At 44.8% G+C, this 25,987-nt stretch overlaps 1 protein-coding gene across 1 annotated transcript in view; it reads left to right on the top strand.

Moving 5' to 3' along the window:
- Window positions 1-25,987, top strand: part of cobl (cordon-bleu WH2 repeat protein) — a 333,465-nt gene that overhangs the window by 267,319 nt on the left and 40,159 nt on the right. Inside the window, exons 14-15 of the mRNA XM_051936126.1 lie at window positions 6,749-6,867; window positions 15,372-17,104. Coding sequence (XP_051792086.1) covers window positions 6,749-6,867; window positions 15,372-17,104 — 1,852 coding nt within the window. The remainder of the gene's footprint in view (window positions 1-6,748; window positions 6,868-15,371; window positions 17,105-25,987) is intronic.

Here is a 25,987-nt window from a genome sequence, read left to right as displayed (position 1 = left end):
TCTTAGTTTTGGGAACTTGCTGAGCTGACTTGACCGGCAGCTCCATCCTCTACCCGGTTTGGGTCCAGATTGAAACATCTTTCTCTGGGGCATGTGGGTTTTTGTAGGGAACCAACCAGAAGAGGCAGAGTCATTTGGACTCACTGGGTGTATTCTCACCACTGCAGGTGAAAGAAAGAGATAATACTGTTAGCAACAGCACCCTCTATCAGCCCGGGGTGGTATCGCTTACATCACATGAACCCAGAAGATGATCCTCTGACCTGCCTGCTGTATTATTGTGGGTTATTTGGGACTTGGCATATCTTCTATCATATTACCAGGTTGGTCAACTCTCGCACTTTAAGATTAACACACATACACATAGAGGCCCTATAGGTGACTGTGTGCAGAGGGTGCAGACCTATAAATACCTGGGAGTGCAGCTGGATGATAAATTGGACTGGACTGCCAATACTGATTCTCAGTGCAAGAAAGGACAGAGCCGCCTGTACTTCCTTAGAAGGCTGGCGTCCTTCAACATCTGCAATAAGATGCTGCAGATGTTCTATCAGATGGTTGTGGCGAGTGCCCTCTTCTACGCAGTGGTGTGCTGGGGAGGCAGCATTTAGAAGAAGGATGCCTCACGCCTGGACAAACTGGTGAGGAAGGCAGGCTCTATTGTTGGCATAGAGCTGGACGGTTTGACATCCGTAGCAGAGCAACGGGCACTCAGCAGGCTCCTATCAATTATGGAGAATCCACTACATCCATTAAACAGTGTTATCTCCAGACAGAGGAACAGTTTCAGCGACAGACTGCTGTCACTGTCCTGCTCCACTGACAGACTGAGAAGATCATTCCTCCCCCAAACTATGCGACTCTTCAATTCCACCAGAGGGGGTAAACGTTGAATATTATTCATGTTATTGTCTGTTTTTTTACCTGCATTTTTTATTACTCTTTAATTTAATATTTTTTGCTGCTGGAGTATGTGAATTTCCCCCTGGGATTAATAAAGTATCTATCTATCTATGAAAGCCTAATTGTCAGCCACCCCTCAATATTAAACTTAGAACCTTTTCACATTCATACATATGTATGAATTAGTATAATATGCTAAATTAGGGAACATACAGCAGGGAAAGTAAATATTGAACATGTCGACGTTTTTCTCAGTAAATCTATTTCTACTGGGGCTCTTGACATGAAGTTTTCAGCAGAAGTCGATGACAACCCATGTAATCCACATATACAAAGAAATCAAAAGAAGTAAGTCCTTAAATTAAGTTATGCGTAATAAAGTGGAATGACACGGGGAATACGTATTGAACACGCTTACTGAAATGTATTTCATACTTAGTGGAAAAGCCTTTGTCGGTGATGACAGCTTCAAGACGCCTCCTATATGGAGAAACGAGTCGCATGCATTGCTCAGCTGTGATTTTGGCCGATTCTTCCACACCAACTGTCTTCAAATCTGGAAAGTTCGGGGGGCCTCTTCTATGAACTCTGACCATCAGGTCTTTCCATAGATTTTTCAATTGGATTCAAGTCTGGTGATTGACTGAGCCATTCTAGCAGCTTCTTTATTTTCTGTACTAGTAAGCCCACGAAATCCAAGAATGGCAATCAGTTTCTGTTCCGTCTTGTTCTGTGGAGACGTGATTCCGTTGCCTGTGCTGACACCGACTGCTGGCAGAGTTTTGCACGGCAAGTTCAGTTCACAGGTTGTGGGGCTCGTGTGCCAGCCACTGAGTGTGGGAAGCCGCTGGGTTAGAGTCTGTGACCGTCATGTGATGTATATCACTGGCACAGTGGAGTAGAGCAAGTGTGTTATTTGGGCGCCACCCACTGACTCCGGGAAGCCGCCACGATCTGGGACACCGCCGCGTTTGACTCTGGGTCGGGCGCCAAACTGAATGACCGTCATGTGATCCACATTCCTGGCACCAACGTGGTATATGCGGTGGTGTGGGCGGTCGCGCTCGGGCGTCTCCACACTCCGGCGTGCACGCTGTACCTCTGGTTTAGTGTACAGGTTGTAGCCATGGTAAAGTTCTCATTTAATCACACCTCAGGTTGCGCCCTGCGGCCATCCGGTTTACCTATATGGGTCTTCAAAGCGATCACATTGGTAGGCGGGCGATTCGTGACATCCGGTTTACAACGTTCTCGATTCTGTGTTTTGTGAGGCTGTGTCGGTAGCTATGGGTGGGCTCGCTGCAGTGCGGCACTGTGCGTGCGCCTCGATGCACCTTGCGCCCATCCGGTTTACAACCTTCGGTTAGTAATATGGATTCTCTGACACCAATTGAGAGTTTCCTTGGCTGTGTGTTTGGGATCCTTGTCTTGCTGAAATGTCCAGCATCCTGGTAGATGGCAGCAGATTCTTCTCAAGAATGTCCCGCTACATTTCTCCATTCATCCTTCCTTCAATTCTATAAAGTCTGCCAGTGTTTTTGGGGTGATGTGCAGTGCCATTTCTCCTCCAATGACATCCAAAGAGTTCCATTTTGATTTCATCTGACCAGACACTCTGCTCCCATGATTTCATTGGCTTGTCCAAATGTTGTGTAGTAAACTTTAAATGAGGTTCAACGTGCTTTTTCTTCAGCAGTGGAGTCTTGTGCAATGAGCGTGCATAGAGGCCATGGCGGTGGAGTGCATTACTTATTGTTCAATTTCTTTGAATCAACTGGACCTGCTAATTCCAGGTCTTTGTGAAGCTCTCCACCAGTGGTCCTTGGCTCTTCTGATTATTCTTTGGACTCCTCTGTCAGAAATCTAGCGAGGAGCCCCTGGTTGTGGCCGCTTTATGGTGACATGATGTTCTTTCCACTTCCGAATTAACGGTGCTCACTGGAACATTCAGAAGTTTAGAGATGTGTCTGTCACCAATGCCATCACTGTGTTTGGCCACAGTAAGGTTGTGAAGGTCTTGAGAGAGCTCTGTGCCTTTACCCATCAGGAGATGCTTCTTGTGTGACACCTTGAGAATGAGAAACCTTCTTAAAGGCCATCAATTAGGACTAAAGCAGCTAATATCCATTTGCACTGATAAGGGGGCTATCAGGATTTCTTTCTAAATACTCGCAGATGCCAGCTGCTTTCCAGGCCTTTTTGCACCTCCTTCTGAAAGGACTCCACAAGACACAGAGATAGGTTTGGGGGCAGCCACCCGTGCTGTATGTTTGAAGTAGGCTGCCAAATCGGAAGTTGTGGTTCAAATGGTGCCGGTCTTAACACAGAACAGTACAGACAGGCAAACGTGGGCGGTTTTAATGCCTGGCAGCGGAAGTGATGTCATCGGGGCCAGACCCGGAAGTGATGTCATCGGGGCCAGACCCGGAAGTGATGTCATCGGGCCCAGACCCGGAAGTGATGTCATCGGGCCCAGAACTGGAAATGACGTGATCGAGTCCAGGCGAAATTTCCCGTAGTTGGTCTACCGATGAAAACAGGAAGGGTCAGTGCACCCTGCCACCCCTTGCTCTGGCATGGAATTATCCCTTTGTGAGCCCTTCAGCTTCCTCCTATGCGCACGTGTGTGACAGAGACAACTTACATGGTGAGGACACCAGGGGTCGCTCCAGCTCCCCAGACACCCAACAAAAGCAGGCGCAGACACAAGTATAAAGGGCAAAGAGTCTTTTATTGTGGGAAACTCTTCCCCAAGTGTTTCCCACCACAAGTACAATACAGCACCACTCTTTTATCTTCTTCTCCCTCTGTCACTGCCTCTTCCACTCCTCCAGGCAGGCGTTGTCCTCCTCCTCCTCCTCCTGACTCTGGCTTATTAATGGGATGCAGGCAGTTCCTTTTTGTCTAATCCCCAGTGATATGACGCTGTAGCTCTGAGGTTGGAGCCTGGGACTGCAATACCCGGCATGCTTTGCAGGTACCCATGCAAGGATTTGAGCCTGGGCTCGCTGCCATCTAGCGTCCTGGGGGAGGCAGAGCCCTGTGTAAGCTGCCCTACCCTGTCCTTCCACCTGGAGGGCGTCCCAGCCAGGTAAGGACATCGGCCATCCCTCATAATGGATAGGACTCAACAGAACCTAACAGAAAACACACCCTCTACAAGAGGGAATTCAATTACCAAGACAAGGGCACCCAATAAAACTGTATTAGCAGAACACCGCTGACACCGATAGAAAAACAGTCCGACATGCCGAACGAGACAAATGGTGGAAACTTGTTCTCGACTGCACAAAGTCTGCCAACTGATGAACAGTCAAAACACCCAGCCGACGAATGACGATGATGATGATGGTGATGGTAGATCCCAATGGTTACTTTAAAGTAAGATCACGGGGACACAGACAAAACTTAAAACACATAAACATTTTTCATCACATAGAAAAGCTCAGATGCGGCCATTTCTGGACTTCTTTGTTGAATGAGAATCCGATTTGACTTTTCTTTCTCTGTTTTTCTTTTCCTTTGTGTTGTTCCAATGCAAGCCAAAGAAATAAACACAGGAGTGCCAAGGTATTTGGAATTGCAGCTGTTTTCTGGGAGAAGTTGGGCACTTTCTGAAAGAAGTGCAGGGGTTGCCAATATTTTTTGGCCACGACTGTGATGTGCCATCAGTGACTAAATAGTGAGGAGGAAAGGAGAACTTCAGGGACCTTCAGATTTCAGCTTGATGGAGAAATAAGGTGGACAGGATTGGCGAGGGTTGTTGGGCTCGATGACCTTTTCTCCTCTAAATTGTTCTCCTAGGAATGGAATTCAACCCCAGGACTGAGAGGTGGCAATGCTGGCCACTGTACCAACATTATCACCTTGGAGACGGGATGTGGGATTTGAAGTTTAGGCTGCCCTGAACGTTTGGTTGTGAGGCTCATACCAAAGGATTCAGGCTTCCCGAGGTGTCCAGGTGGTCCCATGACAACGCAGGCTGCCTCTTTGATTCTGTGACAGTTCTTATGGTGGACCCTTTTTTTTTCTAATATAGAGTGCATCCAAAAAGTATTCACAGCCCATCACTTTTTCCACATTTTGTTCTGTTACAGCCTTATTCCAAAATGGATTAAACTCATTTTTTTCCTCAGAATTCTACACACAACACCCCATAATGACAACATGAAAAACGTTTACTTGCGGTTTTTGCAAATTTATTAAAGATAAAAAAATTGAGAAAGCACATGTACATAAGTATTCACAGCCTTTGCCATGAAGCTCCAAATTGAGCTCAGGTTCATCCTGGTTCCCCTGATCATCCTTGAGATGTTTCTGCAGCTTCATTGGAGTCCACCTGTGGTAAATTCAGTTGACTGGACATGATTTGGAAAGGCACACACCTGTCTATAGAAGGTCCCACAGTTGACAGTTCATATCAGAGCACAAACCAAGCATGAAGTCAAAGGAATTGTCTGTAGACCTCCGAGACAGGATTGTCTTGAGGCACAAATCTGGGGAAGGTTACAGAAAAAATTCTGCTGCTTTGAAGGTCCCAATGAGCACAGTGGCCTCCATCATCTGTAAATGGAAGAAGTTCGAAACCACCAGGACTCTTCCTAGAGCTGGCCAGCCATCTAAACTGAGCGATCGGGGGAGAAGGGCCTTAGTCAGGGAGGTGACAAAGAACCCGATGGTCACTCTGTCAGAGGTCCTCTGTGGAGAGAGGAGAACCTTCCAGAAGGACAACCATCTCTGCAGCAATCCACTAATCAGGTTTGTATGGTAGAGTGGCCAGACAGAAGCCACTCCTTAGTAAAAGGCACATGGCAGCCCGCCTGGAGTTTGCCAAAAGGCACCTGAAGGACCCTCAGACCATGAGAAAGAAAATTCTCTGGTCTGTTGAGACAAAGATTGAACTCTTTGGTGTGAATGCCAGGCGTCTCGTTTGGAGGAAACCAGGCACCGCTCATCACCAGGCCAATGCCATCCCTACAGTGAAGCATGGTGGTGGCAGCATCACGCTGTGGGGATGTTTTTCAGCGGCAGGGACTGGGAGACTAGTCAGGATAAAGGGAAAGATGACTGCAGCAATGTACAGAGACATCCTGGATGAAAACCTGCTCCAGAGCGCTCTTGACCTCAGATTGGGGCGACGGTTCATCTTTCAGCAGGGCAACGACCCTAAGCACACAGCCAAGATATCAAAGGAGTGACTTCAGGACAACTCTGTGAATGTCCTTGAGTGGCCCAGCCAGAGCCCAGACTTGAATCTGATTGAACATCTCTGGAGAGATCTTTAAATGGCTGTGCACCGACGCTTCCCATCCAACCTGATGGAGCTTGAGAGGTGCTGCAAAGAGGAATGGGCCAAACTGGCCAAGGATAGGTGTGCCAAGCTTGTGGCATCATATTGAAAAAGACTTGAGGCTGGAATTACTGCCAAAGGAGCATCGACAAAGTATTGAACAAAGGCTGTGAATACTTATGGACATGTGCTTTCTCAATTTTTTTATTTTTAATAAATTTGCAAAAACCTGAAGTAAACTTTTTTCACGTTGTCATTATGGGGTGTTGTGTGTAGAATTCTGAGGAAAAAAATGAATTTAATCCATTTTGGAATAAGGCTGTAACATAACAAAATGTGGAAAAAGTGATGCACTGTGAATACTTTCCGGATGCACTGTATGGTCTTGATTTGATCCAAGCAGGAATACGGACACAACGTCCCCTCTTTCCATTCTTTCCACCACCCCTCAAACATTATGATCTGAACTCCCCAAAACTCTTGCCTTTCAGCTCCTTTGCCAATGAAAGGTGTAGCCCCCCAGCACTCAAGTGTTTGCTTAATCCTTCTCTTTAGGTGGAGCGGCAGCAGCGGCGGTCAGCACCCAGAGGATAATGACGTGGATCACTGTGGAGACCTGGGCCTCACCGCTCAGCTACAGCAGACCCTGGCAGATCTGGAGGCCGACTTAGCAGGTTGGAGTTAATCTTGTTTTTACTTGGTGTAGTCAAGTGACTTATTATTATCGGATTAATGGATTCCCAATTCTTAATATATTCCTTATTTGTTCCTTAACTGCCGCTTTTGATCGTAAAACCCAGTCCTAAAATGAACTTGGCACTTTGACTTGTTAAAGGCCATTCTCTGCATTTTTTTCCCCCTGAAGCCATTTTTTTTTCACTCAAGTGTTTACTAGGCCACTTGAAAGTGGCCGTTCCTCCAGTGCTTCTGTCACACGGGAGGGGTTTGGGTTCATTTCCCAGCCCGGCCACTTTCTACATATCCCAGTGGGTCGTTTGCAGGTACAGTGCTTATAAGAAGTACTCACCCCAACTGCAACACCCAAGACATTGTCACATTTTATTTGGTCTACAACATTGAATGAAAGGAGGGTGTAATGTGACGCCCACCGACAGCAAAAGACTCTTTAATGTCAAAGTGAAAGCCTGTCTCTGTAAATTGGTCAAAATTAAATAGAAATACAGGGAGATTCACTGAAAGAGGCCCCCGAATATTCTGTTATAACTCCCGTTAGGATGAAGCAGTCTGAACCAAACAGATACGCTCTCTCCCTTGACGTATGTAAACTGCGCAAATACATTAAAGGCACACTTAGAAAACAGCTCAGATCTCAATGGGAAAAAACTCCTGCTGGCTGTCTCTACGGCTATGGACTGATATGGTGATGTGTTAGGAACGAAAGGATGGCAGCCACATCATTTGATGGAAATGAAAATGATCAACCTACAGAGGGCTGAAAATCAAAGGGAAAAAAATGATGTGGCTGGCAGGCAGGTGAGTCCATTTTGCTGAAATCTCATGGCACCAACTCCAAATCGTACTCAGTAGTTTGTATGGTCCCCACATCCTTGTATGCATGCCTCACAATGTCCTAATGAGACAACGGATGGTGTCCTGGGGGATCTCCTCTCATATCTGGACCAGGGCATCACTGAGCTCCTTAACAGTTTGAGGCATCAGATGGATCGAAACATAATGTCCCACCCAAAGGTGTTCTATTGGATTGAGGTCCGGCGAGTGAGCGTGGGGGGGTGGTTGATGGGGCCGTCAATGGTATCAATTCCTTCATCCTCATGAGGCCCACCGGGCATTGTCGGGGACCATGAGGAGACTGCATAGGGTCTGACAATGGGTCCAAGGATTTCATCCCAGTACCTAATGGCAGTCAAGGTGCCCACCATTGTCTAGCCTGTAGAGGTCTGTGCGTTCCTCCATGGATATGCCTCCCCAGACCATCACTGACCCCTCCACCAAACCACTCATGCTGAACGATGTCACAAGCAGCATAATGTTCTCCACTGCTTCTCCAGAAACCTATCACGTCTGTCACATGTGCCCAGGGTGAACCTGCTCTCATCTGTGAAAAGCACAGGGAGCCCGCCATCGGTGGACCTGCCAATTCTGATATTCTATGGCAAATGTCAATCGAGCTCCACGGTGCCCACTAGAGGACATTGTCAGGCCCTCTGGCCACCCCCATGAAGTCTGCTTCTGATTGTTTGGTCAGAGACATTCACACCAGTGGCCTGCCTGCCTGCTGGAGGTCATTTTGTAGGCTGTGCCAGTGCTCATCCTATTCCTCCTTGCCCAAAGGAGCAGATACCAGTGGGTCCTGATGATGGGTTAAGGACCTTCTACGAGGGGCCCTGTCCAGCTCTCCTGGAGTAACTGCCTGTCTGTCTCCTGGAATTTACTCCATGCCCTTGAGACTGTGCTGGAAGACACAGCAAACCTTCTGGCAATGGGAGGCCTCATGCTACCAGTAGTGACACTGACCATAGACAAATGGAAAATGAGTGACAAAATAGATGAGGAGGGAAAAATGTCAGTGGCCTCCCTCCACCTGTTAAACCATTTATTCCTGTTTTGGGGGGTCGTCTCATTGTCGCCCCTCTAGTGCACCAAAGCAGCTGAAACTGATGAACAAGCCCCTCTGCTACCTAACTGACCAGATCAATAGCCCAGAAGTTTCATTGACTTGACGCTATACTCAATTTTAAAAGGGGTCCTTTCATTTTTTTCGAGCAGTATATAATCGATTGCGTTACATGCAATGCTGGAAGTGGTTTCCATTTCCTGCCAGACACATTTCAACACGGCGCTCCGTGTTCCTGAACGTATCAGCAAGCGTCTTGGGTGAGGGGGATTGCAGCAATTTCACGTTGGATGTTTTCCTTTAAATCTTCCACGGTTTGAGACTTGTTCTGATAGACTTTACCGTTGAGCAGACCCCAAAGGAAGAAGTCTGGTGGTATCTGATCCGGCGAGCGTGGTGGCCAAAGCCCCTTTGAAATGACCCTATTGCTGAAGAAGGGCTCAGTTTCTGCCATGCTCCTTGCCAATGTGTGACACATTGCTCCATCTTGCTGGAAGTCACCTTCCGTTAACTCACGATCATCCAGTTGATTCTGATGTCGCTTAAACAGATTGGTGACCCAATAGGTTTGCACCATGAAGACGCGCTGCCCGATACTGTACACCACCATCCTGATGGGAAGTCGAGTGACTAAGTGAAGGGGTACGGGTGGTAGGCACCCAGAAGTTGCAAACGAAGGTTAAATGTCACTACGGTTGTCCGGCACTTACCTCATTGCATCCCGGCTTGTTCGAAGCTCCATATACTGAGGAGCACATTGCACGTTTTTTCACTCTGATCGCTTCGCCTTCGCGAGAGTTATTACAGAATATACGAGGGCCTCTTTCGAGTGGATCTCCCGGTATAAAATAGGAAATAACTGGTTGCACAAGTATTGTCCATATTTTCCTGATTTAGGTTGAAATTTGAGATTGTATAGCCTATTCTTGCTTTGGAAGCCATTTTGTATACTGTTGTCAGGGTCACATCCCTCGTTTCTAGGGGTGTGGTCTCTGGAGTTGTGACCTTGAAATAACCGGCAGACGGGATTAGAGATCAGTCTTCTGCACTGAGCCCGCTCTGATCTGCGGATAAAACCTTACTTTATATTTTGACTTCTCAGGGGGATTTACTTCTCTTGTCTTGCCTGGTTTTCGACTTATTGCCTTTGATTTAGTAGATGACAGCCATGAGTCTGTGTGCTCGGGTCGCTCTCCATCAGCTCTGACATTTTACCCCCTTGTCATTTTTTTGGAGTTCAAAGTTATGCTTCATGTCTAATTTGGTGTCATTTGTTTGCATTAATGTTTTTTTTTGTTGATCATGTATATTATTATTCTTTGTGTTTATTTGATTATGTCAAAGGGGGTGGGGCCACCTGCCAATCACTGCTCAACCTGTAAACTGGAGGGCCTTGCGTAATTCCTGGCATGGAGGGTCCTTTGTGTTTACTGTGCTTTTATTTTTTGCTTTTGTGATTTCCTGATTTTGCATTAGGGCGGCACGGTGGCGCAGTGGTAGCGCTGCTGCCTCACAGTTAGGAGACCCGGGTTCGCTTCCCGGGTCCACCCTGCGTGGAGTTTGCATGTTCTCCCCGTGTCTGCGTGGGTTTCCTCCGGGCGCTCCGGTTTCCTCCCACAGTCCAAAGACATGCAGGTTAGGTGGATTGGCAATTCTAAATTGGCCCTAGTGTGTGCTTGGTGTGTGGGTGTGTTTGTGTGTGTCCTGTGGTGGGTTGGCACCCTGCCCAGGATTGGTTCCCTGCCTTGTGCCCTGTGTTGGCTGGGATTGGCTCCAGCAGACCCCCGTGACCCTGTGTTCGGATTCAGCGGGTTGGAAAATGGATGGATGGATGATTTTGCATTAGCATTCTGTATTGAGAATTTGGTTGCTGTGGATTGCCAGGCAATTACAGTGGTAGCGCTGCTGCCTCGCAGTTAGGAGACCCGGGTTCGCTTCCCGGGTCCTCCCTGCATGGAGTTTGCATGTTCTCCCTCGTGTCTGCGTGGGTTTCCTCCCACAGTCCAAAGACATGCCAGTTAGGTGCATTGGTGATCCTAAATTGTGCTTGGTGTGTGTGCCCCGTGGTGGGCTGGCGCCCTGCCCGGGGTTTGTTCCTGCCTTGCACCCTGTGCTGGCTGGGATTGACTCCAGCAGACCCCTATGACCCTGTGTTAGGATATAGCGGGTTGGATAATGACTGACTGACTGATTGATTAAACCGTTTATTTTACAAAGGTTCTTCTGAGCCCTTTTTATATCTAGTTGGGCTCTGGATGGCATTACTCCCCCTAGAGGGCAACCTCTCAAAAGAATTTTTGGGCCTTCTGTGCTTGTGGGACTCCTGAGTCACAACATTTCACGACACTCCTTTCTTCTTTATAAAAGTGTCCAGCTCTGTGAGGCATCATGGCCGATTCTGAGTGAGCAGCCTTTATCAAGGCCAGCCAAAAATTCTCAACTGGATCGAGATCTGAGCCCATCACAGAGTAGGAAAGACGGTCCCGACGGGCTCCAAAATCTCAGGGTGACACAAATTTGGACCTTCTCTTAGGAGTTGACAGCATTTTATCACTTTTCATAATTCGAGAAGCCACTCCTAATTTCACCAGGATTTAGGAAAACTCATGAGTTGTCCTAACAAATGAGGAGCTGCCAGGAGATGGCATTGAGGCAGAGATCAAAAAAAGGCGGAATGTATTGGAAAACGGTGAACAACAAGGAATGAGTAAAACGATATTGAGTTGATCGAGATTGGTAAGAAGTCTTGTATCTTGTGTATTTGCTGTATATCATTTCATTTTGTTAAATATACAGTGTCATTTATATATTTATATGTTGTAAAATGACACAGAGAACACAGATAAAGAGTTGGGGTACCACCTTGGTAAGCCCGCTTCATTTTGTGTAGATCAACACGCAGTTAGTTGTAGGGATGTCTTTACAGACAGGAGTCCAAACGGAACTGAAGTGGGTAACTGGTGTGCCAGTTTATGAAGGTAGGAGGAGGACAGACACCAGGGATAACATCAGTGATAGTAGCGCCCTCAATCACCCGGTCTGCAGGGGGAGAAAGAGAGAAAGGGTCAGAAAACAGCGCCAATCCCTGGCTCGGCAGGTAACTACATTTACTAGAGCCCATGAGCTGTCTCCTATTCGCACACGTATGACAATAGATAAATAACAAGCTGGTTAAGTCTGCAGATGATACCAAGATAGAGAGAGTCCACTGAATCTTCACAGAGAGACTTGGCCAGCAGACAGGCTTGAGCAGATTTGTGGGAGATGAAATTGAATGTCATAGGAGGTAAAAATGTTAGACGTGAATATTTAATGGCAGGTCTAAAAATTGAAAGTACGCCTTATGAGAAGGATTTAGGAGTCATAGTGGAATATCAAGTGCCAGACAGTGTTCAGAAGCTATTAAGAAGGCTAACAGAATGTCAGGTTATATAGCGCCTTGATGTGTGGAGTACAAGTCACAGGAGGTTCTGCTCAACTTTTATAACACACTGGTGAGGCCTCATCTGGAGTACTGGGTGCAGTTTGGGTCTCAAAAAGGACAAAGCAGCACCAGAGAAAGTCCAGAGAAGAGCGACAAGGCTGATTCAGGGCTACAGGGGATGAGTTATGAGGAAAGATTAAAAGAGCTGAGCCTTTACAGGAGATGAAGAGGAGACCTGAGTGAAGTGTTTAGAATTATGAAGGGAATCAGTCCAGTGGATCGAGACGGTGACTTTAAAATGAGTTCATCAAGAACATGGGGACACAGTTGGAAACTTGTAAAGGGTCAACGTCACACAAACATAAGGAAGTTTCTCTTTATACAGAGAACCACAGACGCATGGAATAAAAGACCAAGTAGTGTGGTAGACAACGGGACTTTAGGGACTTTCAGAACTCGACTTGATGTTATTTTGGAAGAATTAAGTGCACAGGACTGGCAAGCTTTGTTGGGCCTGTTCTCATCTAGACCGTTCTAATGTTCTGATTCTTATGATCAGTCCATCTACACACATAAACCATGCGCTGCCAGTCGAAATAAAAGTGTTGGTAACATTACGATTTTTGTCCATTCATCTCGTCTTATCCCATCTTTCATTCACTTTTCCTGGTGAGGGTCATGGCAACACCATTCCAAGCAGGTCAGCCCAGACATTCCAGTCCACAACTACAGATTCCAGCTGTTCCTGGGGAATTCCCAGGCATTCCCAAGCCAGCTGAGAGATATAATCTCTCCAGCATTAAAAAAATAAAGAATAAAAAAATGAAATTGAGTGATTGTTAAATGTGGTTAGCACTGCTGCTTCACAGACCCAGCATTCAGGATCTGGACCACATGCCCGGCCATTGTCCAAATGCAGTTTTGTGTGTTTTCCGATTTTGAATGACTGAGTTCCAATTCACCTCATCTTATATTTTTCTGTTTTTTTATATAGTGGTTATCAATTTATTACATAGTGCTTTTTTATCGATGTGCTTTATATAGTGCCTTTCATATTATCTGTTTTATATAGTGCATTTTGTATTTGTCTATCAATTTATTATACAATGTTTTTAATATCTATTACAGTGCCTTTCCTATCTATCTATCTATCTATCTATCTATTATATAGTGCTTTTCAAGTCTATGTATCTATCTATTATATAGTGCCTTTCATATCTATCTATCTATCTATTATATAGTGCCTTTCATAGCTATCTATTTATCTGTCTATTATATAGTGAATTTCATGTCTGTCTGTCTGTCTATCTATCTATCTAAGTTGCCTTTTTTATCTCATTACATATTGTGACTTTAATAACAATCTATCTTAGAATTGCAAATATCCATCTATCCATCTATTACATAGTGCCTTTAATATTTATCGTTATACTGTATATAGTGCTTTTCATATCTATCTACAGTATTTCATATTGCCACTAATATTTGACTTTGTATATTGTATATTTATCATAATATGTGGCACCTTTCATATCGACTGTGTCTCTATAGGCATTGTTTAATTCCTTTAACATCTGTTTTTGTTCTGTATATAGTGCTTTTCATATCTATCTATTATATAGTGCCATTAATATTTGTCTTCTGTTTGTTGTATATCTATCACCATATTCTGTGCCTTTCATATCCATCTATCTGTGTAGGTATCTCCATGTACTGTATATACAGTAACTCTCTATCATATAACGCCTTTATGATTGATTTATCTCTCTACTGTACATATACTCTGATCTATTGTACTATTTCTGTGTTTCATGCACATCTATCCCTCTGTTTTGCTGTGCCTTTAATATCTTTGTGCTGTAGTGTATTGTCTTTCAGATCCATCATGTAGTGCTTTTGTGGATATTATACAGAGTATCTTTCACTGTTTATGGAGCCTTTCATATATATCTCGGTATTCTATAGATTCTTCTCTTTCTATCTACATATGTACTGTAGGTATTATACATTTCCTTTAATATCTGAGCACCATATATAGTGTCTTTCATATCTGTCTTTTAGCGCCTTTTATATACAGTAATCCCTCCTCCATCGCGGGGGTTGCGTTCTAGAGCCACCCGCGAAATAAGAAAATCCGCGAAGTAGAAACCATATGTTTATATGGTTATTTTTATATTGTCATGCTTGGGTCACAGATTTGCGCAGAAACAAAGGAGGTTGTAGAGATACAGGAACGTTATTCAAACACTGCAAACAAACATTTGTCTCTTTTTCAAAAGTTTAAACTGTGCTCCATGACAAGACAGAGATGACAGTTCAGTCTCACAATTAAAAGAATGCAAACATATCTTCCTCTTCAAAGGAGTGCGCGTCAGGAGCAGATAATGTCACATAGATAGAGAAAAGCAAACAAATCAATAGGGCTGTTTGGCTTTTAAGTATGCGAAGCACCGCAGCACAAAGCTGTTGAGGGCGGCAGCTCACACCCCCTCCGTCAGGAGCAGAGAGAGAGAGAGAGAGAAAAATCAATACGTGCCCTTCGAGCTTTTAAGTATGCGAAGCACCGTGCAGCATGACACTTCACTAAGCAGCTGCACAGAAGGTAGCAACGTGAAGATAATCTTTCAGCATTTTTAGACGAGCGTCCGTATCGTCTAGGTGTGCAAACAGCCCCCCTGCTCAATCCCCATACGTCAGGATCAGAGAAAGTCAGCGCAAGAGAGAGAGAAAAGTAAGCTGGGTAGCTTCTCAGCCATCTGCCAATAGCGTCCCTTGTATGAAATCAACTGGGCAAACCAACTGAGGAAGCATGTACCAGAAATTAAAAGACCCATTGTCCTCAGAAATCCGCGAACCAGCAAAAAATCCGCGATATATATTTAAATATGCTTACATATAAAATCCGCGATGGAGTGAAGCCGCGAAAGGCGAAGCGCAATATAGCGAGGGATCACTGTATTTCCCACTATCATGTAGTGCCTTTAATATAAATGTAACTCTGTTGTAGTCTTTCATGTCCCCCCCTCCATCTGTTATATAGTGCTGCTCCCATAATGATAAGGCTGACTTTGGGCTGATGCCAGGTGTTCGTGGTGTTGACGTGATATCAAACATCATCGAGACCCGCCTCATTAATTCTCACTGTTGTTTTTCCTCAGCTCGCGAGGAGGTCGACGGCGTTTCCGAAGTGTCCGCATTCCCCAGAGAGGTTTCTTATTCTGAAGCTGAGGCGGCCGTCCCAGTGACTGCCATCGATGAGGTGTGTGACGAGGATGTCCACTGTGTCTCAGATGAAGTCGGCACGTCACAAAGAGAGAGGATGAGCCATGTTGGTTATTACCCGCAGCCCGTCCATGTTGATATCTCAAACACGGAGCTTTGTGTCAGCAGTAACATTAATGGCCAGTCTTACATGCAAAATAATACGGAAAAGGAGGAGCCAATCAGGGAAGCCCCTCCAGCAAAGCAAGAAGAGCCCAAAGAAGCAAGCGCCATTAAAAAAGAAGACCGATATGATAACACTCCTGATGAAATGAGGACAATTGCTAATAATCGGAGGGTTCCAAAGGCCGAAAAGCCACCAGTGGCCACAGAAGGTGTCCTGCCAGCCCTTGTGTCAAGCAGACGACAGTTGTCACAGATGTTAAAGTCACCAGATTTTGCTGCGAGAGTAGGCATGAAGACTTTCACAGTGGTACCACCAAAGCCTGTTGTCAAACCGTACCGGGAGAGAGAAGCCCCTACGGTAAGTGGAGCTATCAAAATAGATGACCAAGGAAATCTCATCCTGCCAGAAACTGCCAACCATAAACCGACTAAGTCGACGGGAGCAGGTGGAAGCACCAACGGCTCTCTGCTCAGGAAGGCCAAAGCCTTTTGGAGCTCAGCAGAACAGGAACAGAATGTGGAAGACCACAAAATGGGAGCAGCAGAGCCCAAAACCTGCAACTCACAAACCTCTGTGACGTCAGGAACACCGGCTCCACCAAGAGATGAGACAACGCAGTCCAGGGAGTTAAAGGAGGAGCTTGTGAAACCCACCTTGGATGCAGGCAAGCGCAACACTTCCATGTATGAACGGCCCATGAAGCCACCTCAGACACTGCTGCTTTTATCAGACAATGAGAACCAGGCGGAATTTCCATTCCGCAAGCCAATCCGAAGAACCTCCAGTCAGTACATCGCCTCGGCCATAGCCAAATGCAGCAAGGTGCCTCAGTCGGTTTCAGAGCCAGTACAATTTCAAGCTAAAAATGTTCTCAGTAGTGTCCCAGAGAAAGGAAAACATGTTTCGCCCTCTCCTCACCTTGAAAACGGAGAACGTAATGGCCGGCTAGAGAGTGAAAGGCACAAAGGGCCACTTGACGAGCTGTCTGAAAAGCAAGAGCTTGGAATCCCCGTCTCGATAATCGATCAGTGGACACCACAGCCGGCTGGTAATCCAGAGAATAATAATGCGATGTCCAGTTTTAAGGAAAGGGTCTATGAGGGAACGTGGAAGAGCACACAAGAAAATTCCAAAAGTGAGAATGTCACGAGTGTCAACACTGATAGCGACCTCGCCGAGTGTCATCGTTCGCCTTTACAATCCCCCACAAGTTATCCGAAACTCAATCCTCCACCCCAAAGCAGACTTGGGCCTTCCACCTCTTTGGAGAACATACAGTCAAATGGGCTTCGCGCCGAGCCGGCACATGGGTTAAGGCCCACCGCACAATCCTCTTGTTTAACTGGCCCCATTGCAAAGAGTGCGCTGAAAAGTGGGAGTTTGTTCGGCCCGGTCAAAAAATTCAGACCGATTCACCTGAAGCCGCTGCAGAAAGAGGCGTCTTTGCACAACTCACTGATGGAAGCGATTCAAGCCGGAGAAGGGAAGGAGCGTCTTAGAAAGGTAGGAGAAGAGATATTTAATTTATGTTGTGAAGGGCACCGGCCGTTTTGTTAGAGAACAGAACAAGAAGATGGAATGGACCAATCAGAAAACAAGCAGGGATTGTAACCAGAATGACAGTAATTGAATAAACGAAGCTAAATACGTGTAGTCAGAATTGAAGTTAAAGAAGAGAGCAGTAAGTCGTGAGCCACAAAATGCAATACGTAATTCATCATCACTGAACAGATGTAGTGTTGCTAAGCAGAAATCACAAAACTAGTAATGACAAATGATGGTAAGGTTTGTTTTTTTTTTGGTTACTCTGCTCGCTTCGCTCGCCAACCCCTGGGCTGGCGCTACACGCTAGCCGCTCGTATATGGGGAAGCAGATTGTTATTTTCATGGGAATTAGATAGATAGATAGATAGATAGATAGATAGATAGATAGATAGATAGATAGATAGATAGATAGATAGATAGATAGATAGATAGATAGATACTTTATCAATTCCAAGGGGAAATTCCCATACTCCAGCAGCATACTGATACAATAAACAATATTAAATTAAAGAGTAATAACAATGCAGGTGTAACAGACAATAACTTTGTATAATGTTAACGTTTACCCCCCCGGGTGGAATTGAAGAGTCGCATAGTGTGGGTTAGGAACGATCTCCTCAGTGTGTCAGTGGAGCAGGACGGTGACAGCAGTCTGTCGCTGAAGCTGCTCCTCTGTCTGGAGATGATCCTGTTCAGTGGATGCAGTGGATTCTCCATGATTGATAGGAGCCTGCTGAGCGCCCGTCGCTCTGCCACAGATGTTAAACTGTCCAGCTCCGTGCCTACAATAGAGCCTGCCTTCCTCACCAGTTTGTCCAGGTGTGAGGCGTCTTTCTTCTTAATGCTGCCTCCCCAGCACACCACCGCGTAGAAGAGGGCACTTGCCACAACCGTCTGATAGAACATCTGCAGCATCTTATTGCAGATGTTGAAGGACACCAGCCTTCTAAGGAAGTATAACCGGCTCTGTCCTTTCTTGCACAGGGCATCAGTATTGGCAGTCCAGTCCAGTTTATCATCCAGCTGCACTCCCAGGTATTTATAGGTCTGCACCCTCTGCACACAGTCACCTCTGATGATCACGGGGTCCATAAGGGGTCTGGGCCTCCTAAAATCCACCACCAGCTCCTTAGTTTTGCTGGTGTTCAGGTGCAGGTTTTTTGAGTCGCACCATTTAACAAAGTCCTTGATTAGGTCCCTATACTCCTCCTCTTCCACTCCTGATGCAGCCCACGATAGCAGTGTCGTCAGTGAACTTTTGCAAATGGCAGGACTCTGAGTTGTATTGGAAGTCCGATGTATATAGGCTGAACAGGACCGGAGAAAGTACAGTCCCTTGTGGCGCTCCTGTGCTGCTGACCACAATGTCAGACCTGCAGTTCCTGAGACGCACATACTGAGGTCTGTCTGTAAGATAGTCCATGATCCATGCCACCAGGTATGAAGCTACTCCCATCTCTGTCAGCTTGTCCCTAAGGAGCAGAGGTTGGATTGTGTTGAAGGCACTAGAGGAGTCCAGAAACATAATTCTTACAGCACCACTGCCTCTGTCCAAGTGGGAGAGGGATTGATGTAGCATATAGATGATGGAATCCTCCGCTCCCACCTTCTCCTGATATGCAAACTGCAGAGGGTCGAGGGCGTGTTGAACCTGTGGCCTCCGGTGGTGAAGCAGCAGCCGCTCCGTGGTCTTCATCACATGTGACGTCAGAGCGACAGGCCTGAAGTCATTCAGCTCACTAGGACGTGATACCTTTGGGACTGGGGTGATACAAGATGTTTTCCAAAGCCTCGGGACTCTCCCCTGTTTCAGGCTCAGGTTGAAGATGCGCAGTAGAGGACTCCCCAGCTCCGATGCACAGACCTACAGAATTGTAGAATTGCTACATACATATAATAGAGCTAACAATGTTACATTTCAGCGAGTAATTAACCATATTAAAAAACAGTAAAACGTAATAATTTGAAAGTAAATTATGTTTCATGTTGCGTTAGAGGTATTCGTTGCGTTATACATTTTCGTTCTGTTTGGCTTTGAAATTAACACGCAAATACTTTTTAAACTTACACTTTTACTGTAAAACTTCAGTAAAACAATATTTGGAATACAATTTTCGTCAATATCGCAATTTAATTTTGATTCCGTGTTTGGACTTTCATCGTGACAACGCAACGTATAACCAGGCCCAGTTCTGCCGGTCGTGCAAAGGGTGCATGCACGAAGGCGGCTGAACATAGAGAGTGGCCGCGGCTCAACAAAATGCAGGCTCGGCGCGGGGCTCGTCTTTTCCCCGTCGAACGTCGGTATCTTGATTCAAAGAACAACGGGCAAATCACAACACGTGATTTGTGGCAGCTCAAGTACACAGCACATCAATCAAAAGTTTTTGTAGTGTTAATCGGAATTTTACTGATGAATTAATTAAACCTGTCGCCGATTCATTAAATGCGTAAGTCAAGTTTTCTTACAATACAGTTTATTTTTGTATAGCCCAAAATCACACAAGAAGTGCCGCAATGGGCTTTAACAGGCCCTGCCTCTTGACAGCCCCCCAGCCTTGACTCTCTAAGAAGACAAGGAAAAACTCCCAAAAAAACCTAGTAGGGAAAAATGGAAGAAACCTTGGGAAAGGCAGTTCAAAGAGAGACCCCTTTCCAGGTAGGTTGGGCGTGCAGTGGGTGTCAAAAGAAAAAGGGGGTCAATACAATGCAATACACAGAACAAATCCTCAATAAAAAATAAAAAATTTTTAGAAGTACGAAGCAGAATTTAACAGTAGATGATATCACATATTAAGATTTAGGTAATTTTAGACTCCTGGAGACCTCATCCATCAAGCTGCCTCCCCCATTTGGCCATTCCACGGCTGAAACAGTGCTGGGCCAGCCAATCTGATGAAAGGACCCCTCTTTCTCACGATTTCTGCGATCCTCCATCAGGGATGACTTTACCTTAGGCAGGCAAAACAACTTGGCAGGTGGGCCGTGGCACAGAGTGCCACATTTGAGTACCGAGAAGAGAAACCGAATAGGTGAGGGTTAGTATCCAATTCTAACTATCATGTTACTTACATTTTAGTGCTAATGACTAACAACAGAGATTCAGTCTGTACAGTTAATCAGCAGCTCTAGTCAGGGTGTGCTAAACTGAAGTAGTGAGTCTTCAACCGGGATTTGAAAGCTGAGACCGAAGGGGCATCTCTTATAGTAGCAGGCAGACCACTCCACAGTTTAGGGGCTCTGGAACTAAAAGCTCGACCTCCCATTGTTATTTTATTAATCCTTGGAACCATAAGCAGACCAGCATCCTGAGATCTTAATGTGCGCTCTGGTTTGTAAGTCATGATAAGTTCAGACAAGTAAGCCGGACCTCGACCATTTAATGCTTTATATGTTAAAAGGAGGATTTTGAAATCTGCCCTAAACTTAACCGGGAGCCAGTGTAAGGATTTAAGAACTGGAGTTATGTGTTCGTATTTTCCTGTTCTTGTAATAATTCTCGCAGCAGCATTTTGGATTAACTGGAGGCTGTATAAAGAACATCCAGTGAACACCGCATTGCAGTAGTCAATCCTACTAGAGATAAATGCATGAATTAATTTCTCAGAATCCTGTTTATTTAGAAAGCGCCTTAATTTCCTAACATTTTTTAGATGGAAGAAACATGTTTTGGACAACTTTGTAATATGCGCTTTAAATGACATGCTAGAGTCAAAGATAACTCGTAGATTGCGGGCTGATTCAGTAAAATTAATGGGGATTCCAACTGAGTTAAATGATGACAAAATATTGTTATGATCAGCGTCATTCCCTCCAACAATTAACATCTCTGTTTTATTGGTGTTTAAAGACAAGTAGTTCTCATTCATCCACTCCTTTAATTCGCTAACACAACTAATTAAGGACAACATCGGAGAAACTTCAACTTCTTCTACCTATGAAGAAAGTTTTTTTGAGATTAAGGAAATTAAGGAGGGCCGTGGGCGTGGCTGAATATGGTTGAGAGGAGGGTGGGACTTGAAAAAATCTCACGGCCAAAGTCTCATCTCGCGGGACTTGAAATTATCTTTTCAAAAAGTCTCGTCTCAGGATTTCCTTTTATAATCCATCCATCCATTTTCCAACCCGCTGAATCCGAACACAGGGTCACGGTGGTCCGCTGGAGCCAATCCCAGCCAACACAGGGCACAAGGCAGGAACCAATCCCAGACAGGGTGCCAACCCACCACAGTCCTTTTATAATGGAGAGATTTAATCCAGTCCTTAAACCATCATGGTAATGACTTGACATGCTCCTTCTTGGTTGACACAGCAAAAAGAGATCAAATATATTGTTCGGATTTAAACTTTAAGTGAGAGACTTGTAGATCATCTAATTCGTGTTGCCAGCTAGAATTAAAAGATTCCAGAAACGTCAGCACGATATGAAGTCCAGTGAAACAGAGACTTTTAACATGAGATTCTTTCAAGTCACGCCCTACTTACAACTATTTTCATCTAACTTCAGTCGTGTGAATGCTTTTGTCAGACACACTTCCTGCACTCTCAGCTCTTATAAATTTTATCCATCCATCCATTATCCAACCCGCTATATCCTAACTACAGGGTCACGGCGGTCTGCTGGAGCCAATCCTAACCAACACAGGGCGCAAGGCAGGAAACAAACCCCGGGCTGGGCACCAGCCCACCGCAGTATAAATTTTATAAGTACAATTATTTTATACATTCTAGATGACACGTTAACGACGAAGCGAAGAAGAAAGCATGGGCAAACATTCGAAAAAGTCGTTTTATTTATTAGAGAGAAAGAAATGATATTCACTCACAGGCAGTTATGCGTTGCGTTGTCCCGATGCAAGTCCTAACGCAGAGTCAAAATTCAATGCAATCTTGAAGAAAAGTTAATTCCATATATTGTTTTTAAGTTTTAAAGTAAAAGTGAAATTAATGCATATGTAACAATTCCTATGAAAATAGCAATCTCTTTAATTGTATATGTGGTTAACCAAACCCGGGGGTGGGCGAGCGAAGTGACCAGAGGACGGAATCCCCTAGTACTGTATATAAATGATTTAGATAGGAATATGAGCAACAAGATAGATAGATAGATAGATAGATAGATAGATAGATAGATAGATAGATAGATAGATAGATAGATAGATAGATAGATAGATAGATAGATACTTTATTAATCCCAAGGGATGGTTAAGTTTGCAGATGATACCAAGAGAGGTGGAGTGGAAGATAATTTGGAATCCATTGAGTCATCACAGAAGGACTTGGAAAGCAGACAGGCTTGGGCAGACTTGTGGCAGATGAAATTTAATGTCAATAAATGTAAAGAATTACAATTAGGAAGTAAAAATGTGAGGTTTGAATACACAATGGGCGGTCTGAAAATCAAGAGTCCACCTTATGAGAAGGATTTAGGAGTCGTAGTGGACTATCAAGTGCCAGACAGTGTTCAGAAGCCGTTAAGAAGGCTAAGAGTAGTGCGTTGATGTGTGGAGTACAAGTCACAGGAGGTTCTGCTGAAGCTTTATAACGCACTGGTGAGGCCTCATTTGGAGTCCTGGGTGCAGTTTTGGTTTTCCATATTCCAAATGATATAGCAGCACTAGAGAAAGTCCAGAAGAGATCAGCTAAGCAGATCCTGGGACTGAAAAATTTGAGCTATGAGGAGATACTGAGGAGCTGAGCCTTTTTAGTTTAAGTAAAAAGATTAAAAGGAGACCTGAGTGAAGTGTTTAAAATGATGAAGGGAATCAGTCCAGTGGATCGAGACGGTGACTTTAAAATGAGTTCATCAAGAACACGGGGACACCGTTGGAAACTTGTGAAGGGTAAATTTCACACAAACATTAGGAAGTTTTTCTTCACACAGAGAATCACAAACACTTGGAGTAAGTGACCAAGACTTTAGGGACTTTCAAAACACAACTTGATGTTATTTTGGAAGAAATAAGTTGACAGGACTGGCGAGCTTTGTTGGGCTTGTTCTCGTCCAGATTGTTCTGTTTGCATGATTGCTCCATCTACGTGAAGAAACCATGCGCTGTCTTGACGTTATTTTGGGTGTCTTGGTGAACAGGATGAACGAGCCTGTCGGACTGAATGGTCTGCTCTCGTTACAATTTGTCTAACGTTCTAAAATACAGAATAACTATAAACCAAATCTAAACCCCAGAAACTATTCTCAAGTAATTCCTAAACGGCAAGGAACATTTGGAAAGCCTGATCATGACAAATGGTTACTCCATTGTTTTTTGGCCTCTGCGCCTTATTTTATTTTTGCCTTTGTCCTAATGTATTTGTCCAGATGATCCTGGTTCTCAGTCGCCTTTGCCAAGACAAGTTGGTATAAAGGGGTAATTTTCTCATTCCTCCTTGTGGTTTGGCATCCCAAAAATAACCGCCTGGCATTACAGAGGTCTCCACTTCTGGAGTCCCACTTTGTCATTTTTAAAAGTTTAAACTTCATTTCAAATCAGATTGTATGTCAAACGTCCAGATGCTTATCATTAACACATCAATAATCCATCCGTCCTCTCCCTAGTCCAGGGTCATGGTGGTGTCACCAGGGTTTTGTCCCTGGCTCTGGTGTTTTGTTTCTTTTTATTTATTTACGAGTTGGCCCGGTTGACTCTCGGCCTAGCGTTAAAATCTGAGTGCAGAAGCATCGGCGGGCTTCACATCAGCAAAGTTTATGCAGTTGTCAAAACTGAGATCCGTGATGCCTCACTAGTGCTCTGAAATCAGTTCCTTTGCTGATGCAAATTTCTTTTTGATTTGTCAGAGCCACTGATCTTTGTGGAACCAGATTGGTGCTCTGATTGATGACAATCGACATCCGTCGTAATCGCTGTGCTTCGCTGGCCTTTTGTGTTTTGTTCTTTGCAGCCTCTGCCTCATTTCTGGAAACTTCTGTTTCTTCCGTTTCATTTGCACGTTGTACTTGTCTACTGCGCGCTTCTCCATCAGTTACCTCTCTGTCTCTCCTTATTCCTATTTGACACGTATGACAGCTTGATCAAAGTGTGTATCGAGCCTATACAGCATTCGTTATACGACTAATGTCTGCCATGAACCATCTGTTGGAATGAAAACTGTAATGGTGTTTTATTACTTCATGCAGTCACAAAATACATTCCAAGAGATGGCACATTGGAAACATTAACACTGAATATGAGCAAGTATAGACTAATAGAGTCTAGCTGCAGACCTCCAGAGCTCTGCCTGGTCACACTGAGGTTAAGATTAGATTTTTGGGTCTTTGACTCAAATTATGACAACTGTCTATTAAGTCAACTCAACAACAACAACAACATTTATTTATATAGCACATTTTCATACAAAAAGTAGCTCAAAGTGCTTTACATAATGAAGAAAAGAAAAATAAAAGAAAATAAGAAATTAAAATAAGACAACATTAATTAACATAGAAAGGAGTAAGGTCCGATGGCCAGGGTGGACAGAAAAAAACAAAAAAAACTCCAGAAAGCTGGAGAAAAAAATAAAATCTGCAGCCCACGAGACCACCCAGTCCCCTCTGGGCATTCTACCTAACATAAATGAAATAGTCCTCTTTGTAATTCGGGTTCTCACGGAGTCACTTGATGCTGATGGTCATACAGACTTCTGGCTTTTAATCCATCCATTATTGTTGGAACATCACAGTGCTTTGGGTAGATGGTGGTGGTGCGCCACCACCAAAAGGACACCGGAAAAGGAAACAGAAGAGAGAGTAGGGGTTAGTACAGATTTTAGAGCCACCATGAATAGTTATTATAATGAATTTGTAGCAGATATGCCCTTTGTCCACCTCTCGGACCCTCAGGTACCACTCCAAACACGATGTAAAAGTACAATACTTCTTTATTTTGTACTCACGTGCACAAAGCACCCTCCACTCCACACTACTCATATACTTAATCACAATAAACTACTCACAAACCAATCCTCCTCGCCCAGACACTTCGCCACCCTACCTCCCACCTCAGCTCAGCGTCTGGGCTTTCCCACAGTCCTTTTATACACCCTGACCCGGAGGTGTTCCTGTCCAACAGTCCACAGTTCCTTATTCCTTCCGGGTCAGGGCAAACAGTCCTTTTCTTCAACCCGGGAGCACGTCGTTTCTTCCTGTCACGTGACCATGACGTACTCCCAGGTTATAGGGCACTTGCGAGCCCACGAGCCCCCCTACAGCGACTCCCGGTGGCTCCCAGGGTATCCAGCAGGGCTGTGTATAGAAACTACATAGTCCATGAAGACCTGCTGGAATTCGGGGCCCGTCCACGCTGTCGGGAGCGCTCCTCCTAGCAACCTGGGGGTGAGAGCCGGAATAGAAAGCCGGCAATCCACCACAATTGGATATACAGAGTATCAGGATTTAAATTACAGTGAAGTTATGAGAAAGCCATGTTAAAGTAATGTGTTTTCTGCAGTTTTTTAAAGTGCTCCACTGTATTAGCCTGGCGAATTCCTATCAGTAAGGTATTACAGATTTGAGGTGCATAACAGCAGAAGGCCGCCTCACCACTTCTTTTAAGTTTTGCTCTTGGAATTCTAAGGAGACACTCAGTTGAGGATCTGAGGTTGCGATTTGGAATATAAGGTGTCAGACATTCCGATATATAAGATATTCTACACACAACACCCCATAATGACAACGTGAAAAAAGTTTACTTGAGATTTTTGCAAATTTATTAAAAATAAAAAAAATTGAGAAAGCACATGTACATAAGTGTTCACAGCCTTTGCCTTGAAGCTCCAAATTGAGCTCAGGTCCATCCTGTTTCCCCTGATCATCCTTGAGATGTTTCTGCAGCTTCATTGGAGTCC

This window comes from Erpetoichthys calabaricus, chromosome 13, assembly GCF_900747795.2.
Source record: "Erpetoichthys calabaricus chromosome 13, fErpCal1.3, whole genome shotgun sequence".
Classification (NCBI taxonomy): domain Eukaryota; kingdom Metazoa; phylum Chordata; class Cladistia; order Polypteriformes; family Polypteridae; genus Erpetoichthys; species Erpetoichthys calabaricus.
The sequence above is the reverse complement of the archived record's forward strand: the minus strand, read 5'-3'. Positions and strand labels throughout refer to the sequence as shown.